The 18112-nt window shown below is 43.2% G+C and overlaps 1 protein-coding gene across 5 annotated transcripts in view; it reads left to right on the top strand.

Moving 5' to 3' along the window:
* Positions 1-18112, top strand: part of CSMD1 (CUB and Sushi multiple domains 1) — a 2022178-nt gene that overhangs the window by 1558913 nt on the left and 445153 nt on the right. For all 5 annotated transcript variants that reach the window (XM_045451804.1, XM_045451793.1, XM_045451792.1 and 2 more), the window contains one exon: positions 5051-5163. In XM_045451804.1, the coding sequence (XP_045307760.1) occupies positions 5051-5163 (113 nt within the window). The remainder of the gene's footprint in view (positions 1-5050; positions 5164-18112) is intronic.

Raw genomic sequence — 18112 nt, 5'->3', positions numbered from 1 at the left:
GAGCAACTGGAACCCCCCCGTTCCTCCAGAAATACTCGACCAAACCTCTAACCGAGAAGTTATGAGAGCTGATTACAGTAATGAATGAGCAGAAATTTTAAGGCATAAGAGAATAATATAAGGTAGCCAGGATTTTATTTTTTTTTTTAATAGAGGCTTTCCCTGCCTCTTTTTTTTTTTTTTTCAATGTTTATTTATTTTTGGGACAGAGAGAGAGACAGAGCATGAACGGGGGAGGGGCAGAGAGAGAGGGAGACACAGAATCGGAAACAGGCTCCAGGCTCTGATCCATCATCCCAGAGCCCGACGTGGGGCTCGAACTCACGGACCGCGAGATCGTGACCTGGCTGAAGTCGGACGCTTAACCGACTGCGCCACCCAGGCGCCCCTAGCCAGGATTTTAGAAGACAGAAATCAAGGGAGAACAGATATGCATGAAGGTGAATCTTGGATTTCACAAATCACTTTTCCGGGGGCATTGTCTGACTCTCAGTTTAGGGCATCCTGGCAAACAGGTGTCTGTGACCCAGAGAATGTGGTTTTGGGAGACACGGGATATGGGGGACCCTGAATTGGGCTATCAAAGCTGTGAGGACTTGGGGGTCCAGGATGTCAAGGGAAAGGGAATCATGGGGATGTGAACCTGGCATCTGCTGGACTTTGGTCCTTGATGTATTTGCCTAAGACCAACTTTCCAGGAATCAGAAGGAATGAGCCCAAGCAAAACTTTGCTGCAACTGGTCTACAGAGCTCAGCAGAACTTTTGGAATTTTCAGTGCTAAGGAAACAAAGGTGTCTCAGACCTGTTGTTTCAAGGAGAAGATCTACTACTAAAAACCGTGTTCTCTGGGTTGTGACACAGAAGGGGATAAGCACTAGGAAAACCACATGCCTGAAATGCAGCTGTGAATCATTCCAGTGACGGAATGGGTCAAAGTGGTCACTGTGCTCCCAGAAGAACATTAAATACTCCCAGTGGAAGGTCACAACATACAGAAACTCTAGCATGGCTTATGCACAAGGTCTGGCATTCAATCAAAAATTACCGGAATTGTCCAGAAACAGTGCGCAATGCCTGCAACCAAGAGGGAGGGGACAGATAAAGAGCAAGATATCCTGACATAGCAGTTATCATTCAGGACTCTGACAATTAACTATGGTGCATGTGTTTAAAAGATAAGTGAAATAATCAAGAATTTTGCCAGAAAACTGTAATCTATGACAAGTCAAATGGAAGTTTAAGAATTGCAAGATACATTATCCACTATAATTAATCTATATGATTGGAACCAGAAGATGGTTTAATAAAAAAAAAATCCCAGCTGAATCAGGAAAAAATAATGTACAGAAAGTGTGTGTACATTTGGTGTTCTGGAAGAAAGACATTGAGAGAAAATAGGACATAACCAATATTCAAAAACATTACCACTAACAATTTTCCAATACTGACAATAGACATCTAGGTAGAGATTCAAGAAATTCCATAAGCCAGGGAGGATAATACAAAGAAATCCTCATACTGGCACATTACAATAAATCTTCTGAAAAACAGGATGAAGAAATATCTTAAAAGCAGCATAAGCAAATGAATATTATTTTCAAAAGAGCAAATATAGGATTGATAGAGTGCTTCTCAGTATAAACAAAAAAGGTAAAAAGACAACAGAATAACATATTTGAAGTGTTGGGGGAAAGAAAAGCTATTAAGTAAGAGATTTAATTAAAAAATAATTGACCAGGGACACCTGGGTGGCTCAGTTGGTTAAGCATCCGACTTCACCTCAGGTCATGATCTCATGATTTGTGAGTTCGAGCCCCGCGTTGGGCTCTGTGCTGACAGCTCAGAGTCTGGAGCCTCCTTTGGATTCTGTGTCCCCTTTCTCTCTGCCCCTCCCGCACTCACACTCTGTCTCTCTCACATTCAAAAATAAACATAAAAAAATTTAAAAGTTGGCACAAAAACAGACACTCAGATCAATGGAACAGAATAGAGAACCCAGAAATGGACCCACAAACATATGGCTAACTCATCTTTGACAAAGCAGGAAAGAATATCCAATGGAATAAAGACAGTCTCTTCAGCAAGTGGTGCTGGGAAAACTGGACAGCGACATGCAGAAAAATGAACTTGGACCACTTTCTTACACCATCCACAAAAATAAACTCAAAATGGATGAAAGACCTCAATGTCAGACAGGAAGCCATCAAAATCCTCGAGGAGAAAGCAGGCAAAACCTCTTTGATCTTGCTCGCAGCAACTTCTTACTCAACATGTCTCCAGAGGCAAGGGAAACAAAATCAAAAATGAACTACTGGGACCTCATCAAAATAAAAAGCTTCTGCACAGCAAAGGAAACAATCAGCAAAACTGAAAGGCAACCAACGGAATGGGAGAAGATATTTGCAAGTGACATATCAGGTAGAATCAGTACCCAAAATCTATAAAGAACTTATCAAACTCAACACCGAGAAAAACAAATAATCCAGTGAAGAAATGGGCAAAAGACATGAATAGACACTTCTCCAAAGAAGACATCTAGATGGCCAACTGACACATGAAAAAATTCTCAGCATCACTCATCATCAGGGAAATACCACAATGAGATACCACCTCACACCTGTCAGAATGGCTAACATTAACAACTTAGGCAACAATAGATGTTGGCGAGGATGCGGAGAAAGAGGATCTCTTTTGCATTGTTGGTGGGAATGCCAGTTGGTGCAGCCACTCTGGAAAACAGTATGGAGGTTCCTCAAAAAGTTAAAAATAGAACTATCCTACAAACCAGAAATTGCACTAGTAGGCATTTACCCAAAGGATACAGGTGTGCTGTTTTGAAGGGACACATGTACCCCAATGTTTATAGCAGCACTATCAGCAATAGCCAAAGTATGTAAAGAGCCTATACACATGCGCACGCGCGCACACACACACACACACACACACACACACACACACAATGGAGTATTATTCAGCAATCAAAAAGAATGAAATCTTGCCATTTGCAACTAAGTAGATGGAACTGGAGGGTATTATGCTGAGAGAAATTAGAGAAAGACAAATATCATATGACTTCACTAATATGAGGACTTTAAGAGACAAAACAGATGAACATAGGAAAGGGAACAAAAATAATATAAAAACAAGGAGGGGGAAAAACATGAGACTTCTAAGTATGGGGAACAAACAGAGGGTTACTGGAGAGGGTGGGGGGTGGGCTAAATGAGTAAGGGGCATTAAGGAATCTACTCCTGAAATCATTGTTGCACCATATGCTAACTTAGATGTATATTAAAAATATAAAAAAATAAAATTTTAAAGTAAAAAAATAAAAAATATAATTGACAAGAGGAAAAACAAAAAAATGAACTAATTTATCATTAAATCATATTCTAAATAATAGTCAAAATTCTCTGATGAGATAAAATAATATAAATAAAATAATTAAAAAGAATGCAACACAATTATATGCTGCTTTCAAGAGGCAAACACGAAATGCATACAGTAGAGTAGGTTGAAAGTAAAAGATTAGGAAAAGGTATTCCTTGTAAGAACTAACAAAAAGAAGAAGAAATATTACAGCTTTATAGTCATAAGTCAAAGTAAATAGACATTTACACTCGACATTTATGTTCTGTGCACTTTCTGATATGTTACATTTCGATAAAATGCATGCAAAGGGAAGAAAAACAACTCTCTTCGAACCAAACAAGCAAATACGACACCAAATATAAAAGAGCAATCTCTCTAACAAAGAAACAGTCTTCAAAAAGAAATATGTTTTTAGTGACTGCACATCACTCGCCTGTACATCACTCACTGTAATTCTTTTTTTTTTCAATTTGTGTGTAACTGCATGAGCTACTTCACATGTAATGACTATTGTTCATCTGCCTTTGAGCAATCAGGCTGTCTGTACCGCCCAAGGTGAGCGTGTTGGGTTGATAGACAAATGATACGATTGACGGGGCGAATCATGTGTTCCTATTCCCGAAAGTACTTTGCTGAAAGCAGAGCTTCCTATTTGATTAGAGACATTTATTTTGGTTGAATTGATTTTTTTCTTACACTTTTTCTATTTCGGCATGCTTTTTGTCAGCGTGTTGAATTCAGTCAATGGATTTAGTGTTTCTTTTCACTGGCTGACAGCAGCCACTATGTGACTGTTTTATTAATGCCCAATGATTGTTTCATTGAAACTTCCATTTGGTGTGACCTAGACATTAATATGCAGAGGGAAAGTTCAGTACACTTGCCAAATCTGTTTCAGCTGTGCACACACTTCTTGTTGATTTTCTCTTAATGTACGGTTACTTTTGGTTTTATATATATGTATGTGTGTGTGTACGTGTGTGTGTACATATATGTATGTGTGTATATTTATGTGCATATATGTGTGTATGTGTGTGTGTATGTACACACACACACACACGTTTATCCTTTTCTATAATGTCATAGAGTTGGAATCATACAGTATGCAGCTTTTCAAGTTCTTTTTCGTGGCTTGATAAAATCGCTCATGTCTTTTTAGTGCTGAATAATATTCCATCCTATGATGTGTTTCTAAAAGAGATGGTGTGGTAAGGTACATGATAATTGAAACTAAACAGTCTAAGCATTACGTGAATGAATCAGAACATTTCTCAGCTTAGGGATGCTTCCGTGTCGATGGTGTGACGTCGTACAACCATAGAGCGGTAAGAGATGTCCGTCCGTCACACGGGACGACCACGGGTTCCGGATTTAGCACTCATCGTCCTGCACCTACAGTAGGACTTCCGCTGCAGACACTAAGGGCGGCTGGTCACCCTGAGTCCGTTTTTAAAATGAAAGATACAGAATTCGATCACAGAAGAATAATTACTGTACAACGGCTGTAATATTGAAGCTGAAGTATAAATACACATTACAAGTGGCTATGGATTCTTTGAAGCAAGGTCTTGCGGTGTATATACCTGTACTTGTTTGTTTAAGCAGCAAGACCTTCAAAGCAAAAGTAGAGATATTTGGCGATTCAAATAACGGTTTCAACATTTCTGTCCTGTGCAGACTCACTGGCTCCAGTGTTCCTGACCTGATTGTGAGCATGAGCAACCAGATGTGGCTGCACCTGCAGTCTGATGACAGCATCGCCTCGCCTGGATTTAAAGCTGTTTACCAAGGTATGGCCGCGACGCGCTTGCCGACCCCTGAAACTAGCATGCGTGCAGTGGTCAAGGACCATTCTCAATGCGTTAGACATAAGTAAATTTGGAATGTCACAATAATGTTTAAACATAGGGACTAATTACTTGTACCTTCCTTAATTAGAACCCTACTTACAGTTCTTTTTGCAAAGAACTTTTAACTTGTGGAAAGCCTAGCTTGCCATGACGTGTGCCATCATTAGGTCAAAATAAAGAGCAACACTAAGTACGAAACACAAGCTATGAAACATTTTTATGCTTGTGGATATTGGCATTTTATCTCTTTGAGAGGGAGATGTTATGGTTATGACTAAGGGAAATATTTTGAACAAAGTATGACTTGGAGTTGCGTTAATTTAATTAAGCTTCATTACATACACACTCATACAAAAATGTGTGTGTGTGTTGTTGTTTATTTTTCATGGAGAACAGAAATCTACATGAACTTGGAGGAAAAGACTACTCTGAGTTCTTGTGTAGGAGAAAAATAAATGTCCGGGATTTGTGAGTTATAATTACTCTGGAGATGCTGGCTTCACCTCTGAATCCACATGCAGGTGCCATTGTCTCAGCGAGTGGTTTTCCATCATGCACTTTGGCTCTGTGTTCTCATAAACCAAGGCATCGTGTTTAGTCTGGTGCATCTTTAAAAATATCCCCACTGTATTGCTCTACCTTCATTGTTTCATGTGGGAGGATTTCGTAGGAAAGAGATATCTTTTAACCTTAACATACAGATTGGTATTTAAAACAACTATTGTGCAAAATTTTGTAATGGAAGCAGAAGTAGAAAGAACAATATAAAAAACTTGAGATGATCTCTATTTGTAAACTTTTATAAACCTCCCAGATATTTTGCTCTTGACTTAAGGATTGGTTTGAGATGTAGCTGCCTGGTTGTCAGCCTCCGCCCGGTCCTGCCTCTGCTCAAGTATCCTCAAATATCATTTGGGAAACAAGTGATATTCCTACTGTGCTCCCAGATACTAGACGCATCCACAAGTCTTTATTCAATAATTACCTCTTTAAAAAGTAGACTTCCGTCTTGGTTCCAAGAGAGAAAAGAAGAATTCTTTCCCACTCTCCCCCCACCCAAACAACTAGATCAACCAGCTTGCCTCTCATTTGGGGTCTTCTGAGATTTAGTTCCCATACCCCCACCTGTACATGTCTGTTTGGGAGCGGAATGGGCGGCAGTCAAAGGCATCTCTTCAGTGCCTCAGAGCACACCACAGTGCTTTGGCTGATCCCTCCTGAGTTCTGGAGATGGCAAAGAATGGAGTGTGCACTAAGGGAGAGAGAGAATCATTGTCCAGAGTACAAAGAAGAAAAATGATCTTCATAGTATCCAGACCTCAGGGCACCTAGAATAGCTATAGAGAGGCACATCTGTTTTACCTGGCAGTACACACACACACACACACACACACACACACACACACACACACCATTTTCCTTTTGCGACACACTTTGGTGTTCTCTAGATGAACAATCAAATAGTTTGACTCAAGAAAGAAACATGAAAGAGGCTTGGGAGCATGTTAAATTCTTCATTTCGGATTATACAAATGATGGGTGCAAATCCTCTGTCTTCAGTGTAGATCTTGTATGCGTTTGACAAAGAGAAAGAAATTGTTCTCTTGTGCTAAGAGATTAAATATATGTCCCCAGATACAATAAAATTATCTCATATTAAAAAGTTTTATAAATTAATTTATAAAACTACTTAATTATGAAACTTTAAAAGATATATTTAAGTTGTCACTTGCATACACTGCCATACATTCAATGAGCCACAAACTGATTTGAAGTTATTTTTAACAAGATTGAGAACCTGTTACTGTCTTGAATGTAAGTCAAGAGAAGTCTTTTCAAGGTAAACCTTATACTATATGCACATGCCTGTGAACAGATAGTCGCTTTATCAAAATAACCAGGAAATTACATTTTAAACCCAATCAGGGGTGCCTGGGTGGCTCAGTTGGTTAAGTGTCTGACTTCAGGTCATGATCTCACAGTTCATGAGTTCGAGCCCCGCATCGGGCTCTGTGCTGACGGCTCAGAGCCTGGATCCTGCTTTGGATTCTATGTCTCCCTCTCTCTCTGTCCCTCCCCTACTTGCACTCTGTCTCTATCTCAAAAATAAATAAATAAAAATAAATAAAATATACCCAATCATATATTTTTATTAATACAAAAGAAAACAATTATTTCAAAGAAACTATTTAAAGTGTAATCTAAGAAAATATACTGTAGCCATTTAGAATAAAGCATAAATCTGTGTTTTACCTATTTCCACTTTCAAAGTTTAAATACTTTCCATAAGTTTCAAAATTTTAGGGAACTAAGAAATGATACAAAGTACTGTAATACAGTAAAATTGGTGGCAATTTTATTTGGATTCTTTTACTCGAGGGGAGCTGTTAAAAAGAAAGAATTAATTTGTAAATTACTGTCAGGAAAACTTTTGAAGTCAGCCTTGGCCAAAAAAAAAAAAAAAAAAAAATATATATATATATATATATATATATATATATATATATATATGTATACACACACACATACATATGTATTATGTATATATGTGTATGTATATGTATATGTGTATATATGTATATATATGTATGTGTGTGTGTGTGTGTGTGTGTGTGTATGTCACTACTTATTTTTTCAAAGCCCAGCTCACTCTAAGTGGTTAACAGATGGAGTAGTGATCTGTGCCCATCATTTTCCTTGAACTGTTTTACTACTCAGAAAGTTGTAGGAAACTGATAATAGGGCAGGTGATCCCTGACTACAGACACACTTGTGAACTCTGTGTAGACAGGACACCATCGATTGTCGCCCAGTGGGTATAGACAACTTTAGGGTCTCTTATAAAACTCATGTCAGCATTGCTAATTGTCTGTGTCTCTGTTCTTTGAGTTCTCCTGTGAAATGGTTCTTCAAATGTCTTAGTGGTTCCTTCGTCAGTTGCTGAGTTTATTAAAATCTTTAACATGATATGTACATGCATGTACTGATGAAAACTCGGCAGATCAATCTGCAGAGATGGGATTTTATTGTCTTCACTTTTACTCTGGGGATTTGAGCAAAGAGATAGAATGCCGTGTCTTCTAATTGTGCGCCGTAGAGAATTCAGGAACTGACAAAGTTTACTGAGAAGTTATTGCATAGCAAGCCACTGAGACAGGTCGTTAAAAAGCATCTTACAACCCAAGACCGTAAGCAGGGTGACAGTGACAGCATCCTGAGCTCAAGTGAACGTATCATTGCATGGCTGCACCCTCCTTGTGAGCGGAAGTAGTCGCGGCACTGAAGACTTCCGGGGTGAGGCGGGCCCAGTACCAGCATCCTTACTTACCTGTAAACTGTGCAAGATTCCTCCTTGGTGGAAACATCGGATGGGATGGGGAACTGATGGCTTTTCTTAATAAGAAATTCTGTTGCACACCCCACACAAAGGTTAGGACTACATTGCACAGATAATTGCTGCATCCTTCCTGACATTTGGATATTTCGACTTGACCTTTAATTGAACTTCTACATGACTGTACAGTTATTCAAGATAGCACAGTAGAGGTGTAATCCTTTCCACATGACCTATACTCGCTACTGCCTTTGGTGAAATCTAAGAGCCTCAGTGAAATAGCAAACACTTCCCAACAGGGAAAATTGCAGGAATTAACTCCAGCAGTAGTAAGGCACACATCCTAAGGTTTCTAGTGTGAAGCCGAGAGGGACTGGCATCCTTGCTAAACTGTGGATCCTTGACTATTAAGAAATGAAAGTATTCTCGATTAAAATATAAATATTCTTCCACATGTCGTATTTCAGTTTGAATGACTGCACAGCATTAATTCTAGCTGCATTTAGCTGTAATCAGTACTCTGTTTACAATCCCAATAGTCTATTAATCACTATACCCTGAGATGTTATGGAAATGTGGACGGCCATCAACCCTTGAAAGATCTCCAGTTCAAGACCGCATGTTATCTTTTGACCAAATAACGTTCCAAAGTCAGAAGGATAATGAAAACAACTAATACATAATTTGAGGATTTAAACATTCTAGAGAATTTTCTACATCAAAAGAAGACATTCACATTCTAGAAGTTGGTATTTCTAGAGTGCTATATTAAAGTAACAATTAGTGATAAAAACCGTGTGTAAAGGTGATTGTCAAAAATATAAATAATTGCATTATTTTCTTTAAACTAATAGATATTTGTGAATTGTATTGTCAGAAAAAATTCATAGAGCTGATAATCACATATGACTTAACTTTCTAGGTGTTGATATGCATGGTCTTAGCTAACATAGTGAGGTGTTTGAGAAGACAGGATGTGAAGCCAGACTACCCTGGGTACATGCTCTCCCATCTGCTAGCTTTATAACTTAGGCCGGGTTATTTAAAGGGTGTCAGCTTCCTCATGTAGAAAAAAGGGAGAGCATAGTAATGACATTTCCTTCATAAGTCTCTTGTTGTAGAACTCACGACTTAAAACATGGAAATCCCATAGCACATAGAATGAGAAATGCTAGCTATTATTTTCATACACATTTTTCTTGTTAATTTTGAGATTTTTCTATAAGTAAGGTTTTTCATTATATAAATAAATATTAGAGCTCATGATAAAATATGTAAGGATAGTGAATGTCCTTTCTCTTCACCTTCTGGCTTGGCCAGGAAACTTCCTTAAAGGCAGTGGCTCTCAGCTTTTCCTTATGTATCCTTCCAGAATTTTCAATGCACATAACACCATGTCTGAAATCTTGGCTTGTCTCTTTATCTACAAACCCCAGAGGAACCTTGATGTGCAAGAAATGCCACATTCTCGTATTTTAAAATCAACTTGGATTTCTTCAGAGACAACATCCTAACAGCATGCTATGATTGGAGGGGCCCCACATTACCTGCTACCTGCCCGTCACCCCCCTCGCACCAAGAGGTTAAGAATTCCCCAGGTGTTCTAGGGGATACGAAAGGTTTGGGGTCCTCAGATCCTTGCCTCACACTTGTTACCGTGAGACGCCCACGGCCTCTGCTGCTTTGGACAGTGCTCTCCGTCACAGGAGCTGTCTGATAGATGCTCTCCTGGTGCCCCCCCACCCCCCCGCACACAGTGATGTTGAGATGGTTTCATGTGGGAGAACCTCGGGTCCATCCCAGCTACCTGTGTACCACCAGCACACTGGTTCTTGGTCCCGGGGGGGCCCCACTTCTCTGTATTTGCTCCCAGCTGTGACCCCATGGAGACATTGGCCCGGATGGCCTCCCCTCAAGATGCCTGCATAATATGCTTGATTAACTCTGTCTTTAGATGAAGAGTTTGTGTTACATTAACCGATGAGGGGAGGCACAGAGGACAACCTGGCTCTCCTTGGGAATCACAGACTTTCAAGGGGAGAACAGAGCAAAACTTGGAGGCTAAAATACAAACATGAACACCACTGATGATTCAAGAGCAGCAAAAAGAAATATCAGCTAATGTAAGTTATAAACATAAATGTATATATTATATACATGTATACATATATATATATACATATACACACACACACACATATATACATGGAGAGAGAGAGAAGAGAGACAATATGCTAACTCATAATTTACCATAAGAAAATTATTGGAGGGGCGCCTGGGTGGCTCAGTCAGTTAAACGACCGACTTCGGCTCAGGTCATGATCTCATGGTCCGTGAGTTCAAGCCCCATGTCGGGCTCTGTGCTGACAACTCAGAGCCTGGAGCCTGCTTCAGATTCTGTGTCTCCCTCTTCTCTCTATCTCTTCCTCATTTGTGCTCTCTCTCTGTCAAAACTAAGGTAAATAAACATTAAAAAAAGAAAAAGAAAATTATTGGAGAAAGTATCTTGTAAAGTGTAAAAAAATGACAGTGTTTTAGGGAAGTATGTTAGATATCTGAGAAAGTGATGGAGGGGAAGGGAGATATTTTGTTTAAAGGTTTATTTAAAACTTTGGTATATGTGAAAAGATGTAGTTCAAAATAACCTGTTCAAAAATCCAAAAGATAAAAAAATATGATATAAATAATTATAGTGCAGTTGTCTAAAGCCATACTAGCCTATTAAACAAACCATATAAGACTTAATGTATGTATAATTATTATATAATTTTATGATTATACATATAATCTACAAATATTTAAATAACCTATATAACTCATATATATGTAATAGATATGTAAATCATATAAGCAATATATGAAAAAATATACATATAAAGTAACATATGGAAATCTAACATAGGTTTAGTACATAGTTTTTCCACTCTATACTTTAAATTACTTATTGTAAGTTACAAAAGTAAGTACTGAGAATCAAAAAAATGTTTTGTAAACCAATCTTACATTTAATAATACATTAAAATTATTTTTAAATATTATTATAGTATAATAGACCATGCCATTGTATACATTTAAAATACGTGTTCTAGCATATTGTTATTATGGACTAGAAAGGAAAGGAAAATAGTCTATTCTCAATGAAGTTCACGACCATTGCCACTTCTAGTACTGAGGAGGGTTGCCAAGAAGCAAACTCATTGCCTGGATATCGTGTCTGAACAGTTATGGGTTTGCTATAGTGGTGGCCCGCATTTTACGGCTTCGCCTCCTACACTCACGTGGACTAACTGGGTCTGTTTTGTCACAGAAATAACGTTCAGTTGGTATCCGTCACACATGTTGATGAACTGCACTCCCACAAATCATGTTTTATGCAATTTGCCATAGCTATTTAAATTTTAGCAGGGGTAAATTAAAGGAAATGTTCCCTGTGATGTGCTGCTGTGTGGTAAAAACAAGATCTATTTCAGGCTCGCACTCAGAGTTATTTCAGTAAAATAATTTGAGTTCAGCATTTCTGTTTTGTACAGAAACAGAACTATCTCCTGTGTGCAGTGAACGCTTTGTAAGTGGGACTGGGTGACGATGAGCTTGGCCTTTTCTCCTGTACTCAGGCCTCTGCGTTTGTGCTGAGCGGGAAGGTGGTGCTCCATGGAGCACTAAGTACAGGGGAACAGAGGACGGTCGCACAGCAGCATGCCTGCTCTCTTGGCGGGCTCTACTACAGACACACCATGGATGTGTAATCTTCAAGATGCTTGTGGTGGTTAATTTTACGTGTCACCTTGACTGGGCCAGGAGGCCCGCACACCTCATCGGACATTATTCTGGGTATGTCTGCAAGGCTGTTTTGGGAGGAGGCTAAATTTTGAATTAGTCGACTGGGTAAAGCACTTTGCCTCCCCAGTGTGGGTGGGCCTCGTCCGATCAGTCAAAGGATTGATTACAGTCATACCTTGGAGATATTGCGGGTTCAGTTCCAGACCACCGTGATAAAACAAATATCGCAGTAAGGCCAAGGCAAATGAGGTTTTTTGGTTTCTCGCTGCATACCGAAGTTATGTTTACACTATACCATAATCTACTAAGTGCCTAATAGCATTAGATCTAAAAGTCAATGTTCATCTACAGCTTAATTAAAAAATACTTTCTTGGGGCGCCTGGGTGGCGCAGTCGGTTAGGCGTCTGACTTCAGCCAGGTCACGATCTCGTGGTCCGTGAGTTCGAGCCCCGCGTCGGGCTCTGGGCTGATGGCTCAGAGCCTGGAGCCTGTTTCCGATTCTGTGTCTCCCTCTCTCTCTGCCCCTCCCCCGTTCATGCTCTGTCTCTCTCTGTCCCAAAAAAATGAATAAACGTTGAAAAAAAAAATTAAAAAAAAAATACTTTCTTGTTAAAAAGTGCTAGCCGTCACCTCAGCTTTCGTTCAGCAAGTCATAATCACTGACTATAGATCACATAACAGATAGAATCATGAAAAAAAATGGAACTATGGCAAGATGTACCAAAATGTGACACAGACATGAAATGAGCAAATGCTGTTAGAACAAGTGGTGCCTGTAGAAGAGCTCGATGCGTAGTTGCCACAGACGTTTAATTTGTAAAAAATTATAACAATAATACTGTATCTGCAAAGTATGATGAAGCGAAGCCCCGTCAAGTGAGCCTGTAGGGCAGCAGGCTGAGTGAAGGAGAGCTTGTGTCTCTGCCTGACTGGCTTTGAGCTGGAACCCGGGACCTCCATCCCCAGCATGCAGACTCGGATTTGGATTGGCCCTTACACCGTTGGGGCGCCTGGGTCTGGACATCTCAGCCTCCATAGTCATGCGAGCCGATTCCTTATGGTCATCTCTGTCCATAGATCAGGTGATAGGTAGGTGGGTGGGTGGGTGGGTAGGTGGGTAGGCAGACAGATAGGATAGCTACATATGATATATAGTTATGGTAGATAGATTCGATATGATCCATACATATGGTAGGTAGATATGATAGACAGATACTGTAGATAGATATGATAGATAGAAATGGTTGCTAGATATGATAGATATGGTAGGTAGATACGATACATATGGTAGGTAGATAGATGATAGGTAGATAGATGGGTAGATAGATATGATAGATTTGATAGGTATGGTAACTAGATATGATAGACATAAGGATATGGTAGATAGATACATATACAGATACATAGAGGGATAGGTATGATGGCTAGATATGATAGATAGATATGGTAGAGAGGTATGATAGGTAGATAGATATAGAGACATCCTATTGACTTAGTTTCTCTGGGGACCCCTGACCAATACAGTGTTTCTCTGTTGTATCGTTGGATTTAATCCAGTTTCTCGGCACAGACGCTTCCTCATCATCTGTGTATCTGCGCATTTAAAAGGAGCCCATGTGAAATTAGATGCACAGTGTGTGGCCTCTGAACAGAGGAAAGCCCGCTGGTCCATGCAGACCCTGAGCTCCAGCCCCTGGCCATTAGTGTGAGGGAGAGACGCTACCCAGAGTCAGGCAGCAGTGTGCCTGTCAGAGGAGCACAGTGGTTCCTGAAACCCTTAAGACAAGGGAAAGCTGCGTGAAGTAGCTTCAGGTAAACTTTGGTGTCAATTCTGCCCAAATCCCCAGGCGCACCTCACCGAGCAGTGCTATCACTCAGCGTTCTTTACCACAGACAGATACGGTCTTGTATCTCAAGTGCCCACAAAACCTTCGTCCAGGGCCTGGTTCATATCTACCACGAAGCAGCCTTTGTCCTGGAAGCTGAGGGTGGGTGCGGATTTGTGTGGGAGGGGATGTGCTCTGGGGGCCCCTGGAAGGGGGCCCAGCAGAGAAAGGGGGACACTGAGCAGTGCCTGGAGCCTTGGCTGCTTCTCCAGGGAGCACAGGATCCGGGACAGCCTGCACCTGTTCCTCTACTGGACAAGCAGACAGGGCTCCGTCCCCTCCACTGCGGCTGGGGGTGCCCTGGGAGGGGGAGGTGATTCCTGAGGGAGTGCAGCCGGGAAGGGGGGAGGTGATTTCCTGAGGGGGTGCAGCCGGGAAGGGGGGAGGTGATTTCCTGAGGGGGTGCAGTCGGGAGGGGGGGAGGTGATTTCCTGAGGGGGTGCAGCCAGGAGGGGGGGAGGTGATTTCCTGAGGGGGTGCAGCCAGGGGGGGTGATTCCCGAGGGGGTGCAGCCAGGAGGGGGGGAGGTGATTCCTGAGGGGGTGCAGCCAGGAGGGGGGGAGGTGATTTCCTGAGGGGGTGCAGCCAGGGGGGGTGATTCCCGAGGGGGTGCAGCCAGGAGGGGGGGAGGTGATTCCTGAGGGGGTGCAGCCGGGAGGGGGGGAGGTGATTCCTGAGGGGGTGCAGCCAGGGGGGGTGATTCCCGAGGGGGTGCAGTCGGGAGGGGGGGAGGTGATTCCTGAGGGGGTGCAGCCGGGAGGGGGGGAGGTGATTCCTGAGAGGGTGCAGCCGGGAGGGGGGGGAGGTGATTCCTGAGGGGGTGCAGCCAGGGGGGGTGATTCCCAAGGGGGTGCAGCCAGGACGGGGGGAGGTGATTCCTGAGGGGGTGCAGCCAGGGGGGGTGATTCCCGAGGGGGTGCAGCCAGGAGGGGGGGAGGTGATTCCTGAGGGGGTGCAGCCAGGGGGGGTGATTCCCGAGGGGGTGCAGCGGGGAGCCTCGCAACCAGAGCATGACAGCCTTGTTCTGCGGAGGATGTTCAGGTGGGACAGTGTGGGGTCTGCCCTCAGCTCTGCCCACCTGGGAACCGCTTTTCCAGGAGTCCAGTTGGTCTCATTGCCTAGGAAAACTCACATCCTCACGCCGCCCTCCTCTCCTGCCCCCACTGAATCCCCCTCTCCTTGTGTCACAGGCTCTCTGCTGCTCTAGGTGGCTGATGAGGCAGGGAGACCCAGACCCACCTCCCTGAGGGACTCGGTGCCCGATCACCCCTCTCACTCATGCCTTGTTTATCCTATGTGGGCAAGGGGACACAAAGACATGCCCCCCCCCCCCCCGCCATGGGCCCCTGCGTGCTGAGGGACGGGTGTCCTTCCCTTTTCTCACTGTGCACAGCACTCCGCCCCTTTCTTTGCTCGTGTTTGGGGCGATGGCCCCCCAGGTATGAAGGCTTTTTCCTTGCTGGCTAATCCTTGGCATGGAGCTCTTGCAGGGACAGTGCAGCAGGTAGGGCACCAAATGTAATGGGGCCCTTCCTGTCTCCGCTGCTGAAACGTTTTCCCCAAGAACCTGGACCCGCCGAGCCTGTACACCTGGGAGCGTCGGTCCTGGGATGGGGGGAGGAAGCTATTCCTGCTTCCACTGCTCCGTTCCCGGGCCCGTGTTCTCCACCCACGGGGGATCAGCACATGTAGGGCCGTTGATTTCCGGTGGTCACCTTGTCCCGGAGAATGGAGTCCCATCCCCAGCGTGTCGTCTCCAAGCTGGCTTCACAGCAATGCCTTTGGAGGGACATCTGCCACTCTGCCAGGCGGAGAGCTTCTCAGCTTTGTGGTGTGTGACCGGACCAGTGGGCTCCATATGTATCCCCACCGGTGGCTCCTTCTCTGATATAAAGTGAGTCCTCTGAGCCAACTCCCAGAGAGGCCCACAGCTGGGAGCACACGACTGCATGTCTACAATCTAGAACAAGCCCTAGCAAGGGAAAATACCCCGCCGCATGGGGAACTCAAGTGTAAATTGTACTCTCCTTCCTGTGGGCTTCCTTGAGGCTTTACAGTGATTTAACATCCTGAAGAACAAACTTACTGTATTTTCATCAACACCCCTGAAATAAAATTGGCCATGCCCCAGGCCTTCTGCCCTTGGGACCAGAAGCAGGGTTGTGTACTTTCCTGGTGCCCAGCCATTGCTTCTGGAATGCCACTTTGATCTTCCCATCGTCCTGACCTGAAACTCACATGGTCCAGTGTGTCCATTCTTATCTGACCTCGGCCAGCCACCAGGTCATTTCCCTGCATTCTTTAAGGATTTGAGCCGCAGGTTCATAAGTGTTGATTTGTGTCATTTATTCTCAGCAGTGTTAATGGTAGATGGCCCCATTCTCTCTTCTTCGTGGATTTCTTTTTTTTTTTTTTTTTTAATTTTTTTTTTCAACGTTTATTCATTTTTGGGACAGAGAGAGACAGAGCATGAATGGGGGAGGGGCAGAGAGAGAGGGAGACACAGAGTTGGAAACAGGCTTCAGGCTCTGAGCCATCAGCCCAGAGCCCGACGCGGGGCTCGAACTCATGGACCGCGAGATCGTGACCTGGCTGAAGTCAGACGCTTAACCGACTGCGCCACCCAGGCGCCCCTCTTCTTCGTGGATTTCTGTCAGGCCCGTCTCATAAATAGCCTCCTATTGTATGGGGTGGACTCTAAGGCAGTCCTCCTCTGCATCTGTCCTAGCTGGTCACGGAAGCGTCACAGTGCCTTCCTGCTTGCTCGCCCCTCCTAATCCGCACGCACCAGTAGCCCAGTCCAAATCACCTGTACTATCACGTGATAACATAGACACATATTTTGTAGGTCATATGTATCATGGACTGTATTCTTATAATAAACTAAGTTAAATAAAATGTAATGAAGAAAGTCATACGGAAGAGAAAATAAATTTACAGTACTTTACTGTATTAAGAAAAAAAGAATCCATGTATAAGTGGATCCTTGAAGTTCAAACTCACACTGTTCAAGGGTCAGCTGGATAAGCAAACGAAGTGAATTAATAGCGAGGTGGCCGAAGCCACAGCTAATGCCTGGATTGTTTAGTTATTGGTAGTATCATGTTGGGTCATTTGACCCTTGTTAATAATCTTAGGTCCACACCAGTTTCTTTTGTAAAGAATTTAATTTAGGCTTTACAAGTTTTATGGAATTCTAGTGTCAGATAGGAACGAAGTCAACACCCAACATAGACTCTTTCTGGTCATTGGTGCTACTGTGAAGCAGAGACACACAGATCTGCCCATATGTTTCCTGCCTCACTCTCTCGTGTTTGCACTCCTGCTTCCTTGGCTCCTAGTCCCTGAGCACACAGCTGCCCTCCACTAGGTTCCCGTTGCCTCCTTTCCCTGGACTACCCATAAATTCCAGGTGCCCGCCATGTTTTGGTGGCACCTTGCGGCAAGGTGATGCATTTGTGCACCGGGTGCACAGTATTTAGACTTCTCTTCAGTGTTATCTGCTTCTCCCACTGGGGTGTGGGTACAGGCCACCTGGAAATCTTCATAAGATGCGAATCAAGGTTGAGGCAGGGGACATGCTTTAAGACTTCACGGTCTGGGATGCTAATACTGTGCACTGCAAGGATGAGAAGTAGGGGTACAAGTCCTAGAATATCACAGCCTCTGTGTCCCCCAAGTCAGCATGGGCTATCATGCCCTCTGTGCCCCAGGAGTCCGCATGGACTTTCATGGCCCCTGTGCCCCCCAAGTCAGCATGGAGTATCACGGCCTCTGTGCCCCCCAAGTCAGCATGGACTGTCACGGCCTCTGTATTACACACACACACACACACACACACACACACACACACACACACACACCCAGTGTCGCCTGTCTCTCCTTCCC

The sequence above is a fragment of the Leopardus geoffroyi genome, chromosome B1 (genome assembly GCF_018350155.1).
Source record: "Leopardus geoffroyi isolate Oge1 chromosome B1, O.geoffroyi_Oge1_pat1.0, whole genome shotgun sequence".
NCBI classification, from domain to species: domain Eukaryota; kingdom Metazoa; phylum Chordata; class Mammalia; order Carnivora; family Felidae; genus Leopardus; species Leopardus geoffroyi.
Note: the sequence above shows the minus strand (reverse complement) of the source record. Positions and strands in the feature narration are given on the sequence as shown.